This window comes from Sinocyclocheilus anshuiensis, unplaced genomic scaffold, assembly GCF_001515605.1.
Source record: "Sinocyclocheilus anshuiensis isolate Anshui unplaced genomic scaffold, SAMN03320099.WGS_v1.1 scaffold481, whole genome shotgun sequence".
NCBI classification, from domain to species: Eukaryota; Metazoa; Chordata; class Actinopteri; order Cypriniformes; family Cyprinidae; genus Sinocyclocheilus; species Sinocyclocheilus anshuiensis.
In genome coordinates this window covers 1,911,379-1,916,008 of record NW_015539907.1, presented here as the reverse complement: position 1 = coordinate 1,916,008, position 4,630 = coordinate 1,911,379, and the positions used below count along the sequence as shown (strand labels likewise).

The following is a 4,630-nucleotide window of genomic DNA, read 5'->3' as shown; positions in this document are numbered from 1 at the left end:
TTTTCAGAAGTGACAGTGAATGCAGGTAGGTAGCTCTTAAAATCAAGAGGGGAGAAGGTTTTCCCACCCTGATCCCGAAGGCACGGCGCTCAGCTTAGCTCAAAGAAGAACAGACAAGAGGATGAGGTGGTGGAGCACAGGAGAAGCCGTAAATCATGTGTGGGTGGAGGACAGCTGGTGGGTAGACGATCCGTGCCCTATTTTAGAGCCCACATTTGTGTGAGCGCGAATGTGTGTCAATAAATGCTCTGTAAGAAGACTAAAGGAACAATAGCATGTGTTTATGCGTCTTATAATGAGGTTAACTGTGCTCTGGAGAGAGGACATGTCCAGAAGCGAGGACAAGGCACGCAAGCATGTAACGTGTGTGCATTTACACACTGAAATAGCTGATATGTCTACATTTTGAAAAAGAACTACTGCACCTGAAACTTAGACTCGGCCGAAGCAGAAAGCTATGGACGTAGTGATGGAAAAAATATGAGATTGGAAGAAAATATATATTTCAGTGCTTTCGTGTCACAATTCTTTTGTTTGAACGCAAGTTTCTCGGGGGAACACAAACGTTTTATGAGAGAACGCAAGATAATTGAAATATCATTTCTGTTCCCAGAGAAACTTTGCATTCGCTTACAAAACTTATGTTCGCTCGCAAAACTTGCGCATTTTCCATAACACACACAAGTCCAGTTCACACATAAACGACTCAAAAGTTTTGCAAGCTAGGCTAACACAAAGTTTCTTGGAGGAAGGCAAACAATTTACAACCTATCGCAACCGTTTCGCAGAGAAAACACAAAACATTTACAAGACAACATAAAAGCACTAAAATATAATTAATGAAATATTAAATAAAATATTAAATAATGTTTTTTTACGCTTGCAAAACCTTTTAGTTCTTAGAGTTCACTCACAAACAACTCAGAAATTTTGCAAGCTAACGCAACGTTTCTTAGGGGAACGCAAATATTTTGCAAAGTAAATCAAAGTTTCTCTGGGGAACACAAATATTTTGCAAGGTACTGCAAAGTTTCTCAAGTAAACAATTTGCCAGCTAACACAATGTTTCTTTGGGGGAATGCAAAAATTTGCAAGAGAACGCAAAAGCATTGAAATTAAATTTTACTCCCATCTCGTATACTTTCCCCATCACTTTAAGGTGGGTAAGCGATTTTTCAAAAACACTTTAGAAAACTGATTTGGGCCGAATAGCAAAACAAACTTGTAGCCAATCAGCAGTAAGGGGCGTGTCTACTCATGATGTGGAGGAGAAAGCGTTCAGTGCACGGGACTGACATTAGCGAGCCAAGCGACAGAAAGATAGAGATGGCGGATAAAAAACAAAAGAGGAAAACGTCTGCGGAACAAAAGAAGGCTTAAGGCAATAAGGCAAGAAGTAGGACCCGTGTAAATATCGGATCAGCTTTCCAGCGCTGGAGAGAACTCAAGGAGCGGAAGGCCTGCAATCGGACACAGAGGCTGTTGAAAATCATTTGAAATTTGTGTCAATACATCATAAATAGAACGCAGCAGCAGTTTTCTGTCGGGGATTTGTCGTGTCGTGCCACGCCACATCCAGTGTAGACCATAGATATGTATATATATCTATGGTGTAGACAGCATCACTGATTATAATGAGTTCCATAGTATTTTGTCGCACCGCGCTACTCGTGTCCGGTGTAGACACGGTGTAACATTGGTTTTGCTTTGTTTCACAGAACTAATCGTTGCCTGGGTTGCGTACGTATGTGTGGGGCGGAGCTATCAAAATAGGGGCGAGACCCTTTTGGGGTAGGGGCGTGTTTGTTTTGGTGATTTCAAATGTCAACATTGGCTACCAGAAATCGCTTACCCCACCTTTTAGGGGCTCCGTAGAAAGCACTTGTCGTTCAAGCGGATCTTTCTGCTTATCCTTCGTATGGTCTAAAACATTTATAATGTAATAAATTATGCAAGGAAAACTATACAAATTTTACAATAAATATAAAAAATCACCTATTGTTGATGGTAAATGACTGAACAGCAGCAAAGGAGAGTCTACATGACTTCAAGAAAACGCTTATCAATGAATTCCACCAGAACTTCAAGATCTGTCTATCAGCTAGTCATAAATTGTATCGCAATACATCAGGCTTCATAAATGAAAGCTTATATTCGGTTTCTCACAATCGAATACTTTTTTTCTGTCGTTTTCCATTATATAACACTATTACGTTAAATTTAATAGTGTGCTGAAGATCAACAAAGAAGCTCTACCACTGTTCACAGTGCATCTCTAGAACAAGCGCCACACCTTTAGTAGCGTTGGTTTCTAAACATACTCCACATGTACTTAATATATTGCTCATATGTGTTCATATTGGACTGCGTCAGTGGTTTTAGCTCCTGGTGTCGAGTATCAACTCAAACGTAATTAGTAAAAACGAACGAACCAAAAAAACAAGGTTGTTCAGACTGCTGTGCGCACACAGTGATCACAAACTGTTAGCATGATAATTTCAAACACGAACAACGAAACATAAAATATCTCATAAGACAAAATAAAGCTCGGTTTAATAGCAGAACTTGGAAGTCCACTCAGCCACATGCGCCTGGTGACGTGAGGAGTATAACTGCAGTGCTATAACGCTAGTGAAACAACCCGCCACTATCCAAGCTTTCAGTTAAAGGGATTGTTCACCCAAAAATGAAAAATTTGTCATTTACTCAACTTCATTTCATTCCAAACCTGTATGAATTTTTATTCTATCAAGATAATGTAGCAAAAACTACTTTGGACCCATTGACTTTATTGACATAAACAGTTCAAACATTCTTCAAAATATCTGAATGTAGAAGACAGTAAATCATGCAGGATTGGAATGACATGAGATGGAGTAAATGATGACAATTTTTCATTTTTAGGGTCAACTATCTCTTTAACGAATCAGCAGAGAACTACTAGAGTACTATGATACACTATGGTGATTGTTGGTCTCACTCATCTACCTGGCCTCGGCATGAGATAAGTGTTCCCGCATCATCACTATTCAACAAAAGTCATAAATATAAGCCTAATCCATTCCCAGCACATATACCTAACATGCTGTTTAGTGGTGAGATATTAGTGTTCCTTGCCAAGTCAAGTTCCTTGTCCTAGTTGAGGTAGGCTTGCAAGGAAAAGCACATTAGTACATTTAGTACTAGCGTCTCCTCTCAAAACCACCACATCATGAGGGATGCTGCCCAGAATCCTGTCCACTCGGGACAGCATAGAATGGTAATAAGATCATGAAAAATTACTTCTTGATCACGTTTAACAGGCACACTAAGTGTGTCAAGTGGATAATGGGTGGTTTTGTTTATGGTAGTCCATCAGTCGGTCCATTTCTTTGCACCTGGTGCCCAGATTCACTTTCCAGGAAAGACAGAGATCTTGTCAGCTTTGGCCAGCTTGTCAATGATCTGGGCCTCATAGTCTGCATCATGGACACCTGTTTTACGAAACTCTCCAGAATAGCGGTTCTGCTCCCAATAGTGGTGCCAGTTTCCCCTGCTGTCCGCCCCAAAACCAAATACATTCACCTATGGAGAAAGACGCAGAAATGAAGTCACTGTCAGAGCTTTAAAATGTAAATAAAATGTAACATTTAAAATTAGTATTTTTTTTTTACATATAAAAAGCTAAAAGCTTTTTTTAAACATTATAAACAAAAGCTATATACACACATATTCTTTATATATTATTTATAATATAAATGTAAGTAGTTCACACTAAAGATCAAAAGGTTAGGTCAGTAAGTAAGTTTTTAGTCAGTAAGAAATTAATACTTTTATTCAGCAAGGACACATAAAATTGATCCCAAGTGACAGTAAAGACTTTCACGTTGTTACGAAAGATTTCTATTTCTAATAAAAGTTTCTATTCATCAAACAATCCTGTAGAAAAATGTATCACCATTTCCACAAAAAAATATTAAGCAGCAGAACTGTTTGGAACTTCGATAATAAGCAATGTTTCTTGAGCACCAAATCAGCATATTAAACTGATTTCTGCAGGATCATGTGACACTGAAGACTAAAGTAATAACTGCTGAAAATGTATCTGTGTCACTGCCATCACAGGAATAAATGACTTATTACACTAGAAAACTGCTATATTATATAATATAGTATGATACAAGAACACATTTTAAAAAAAAAATTTACAACGTCATGTATGAATTCTATGCATTATTATATACCCTAAAATCTCACCTCATCACATACGTGTAGAGCAAAGAATAGCACAAGCATGCCAGTGGAGGGATAGCGGCCATGATGACGTGTCCAGCGGTCATGGATGTATTTAAAGAAAGCTGGGTTGAAGATCTGAACCTACAGGACATTATTTGATACGTATGCAGATTTATAGCAGCACAGAGAAAACAAAGACTGAATGTGAGCTTGATAGTGCTCTATTGTTCAGGGTCTAAAGAGTGTCTTAATTCAGAGAAGATAAATCTGTGAGAGACAGGATGGGAATATATTACCTTGTCTTTATCCACACGCAGAAACTGCTTCACTGGAGCATAAGTGCTGAGAGATTTGGAAAGATAAAGTTATAAGTCTTCCCACTTCTGACATCTCTTCATCTTTTCATAAAAAAAAA

The 4,630-nt window shown here is 38.3% G+C and overlaps 1 protein-coding gene across 1 annotated transcript in view; it reads right to left on the bottom strand.

The window, feature by feature from the left end:
* Positions 1-2,412: 2,412 nt before the first annotated feature.
* Positions 2,413-4,630, bottom strand: part of LOC107686287 (CMP-N-acetylneuraminate-beta-galactosamide-alpha-2,3-sialyltransferase 2-like) — a 29,566-nt gene continuing 27,348 nt past the window's right edge. The window contains exon 8 of the mRNA XM_016483223.1: positions 2,413-3,564. Coding sequence (XP_016338709.1) covers positions 3,391-3,564 — 174 coding nt within the window. The 3' untranslated portion in view covers positions 2,413-3,390. The remainder of the gene's footprint in view (positions 3,565-4,630) is intronic.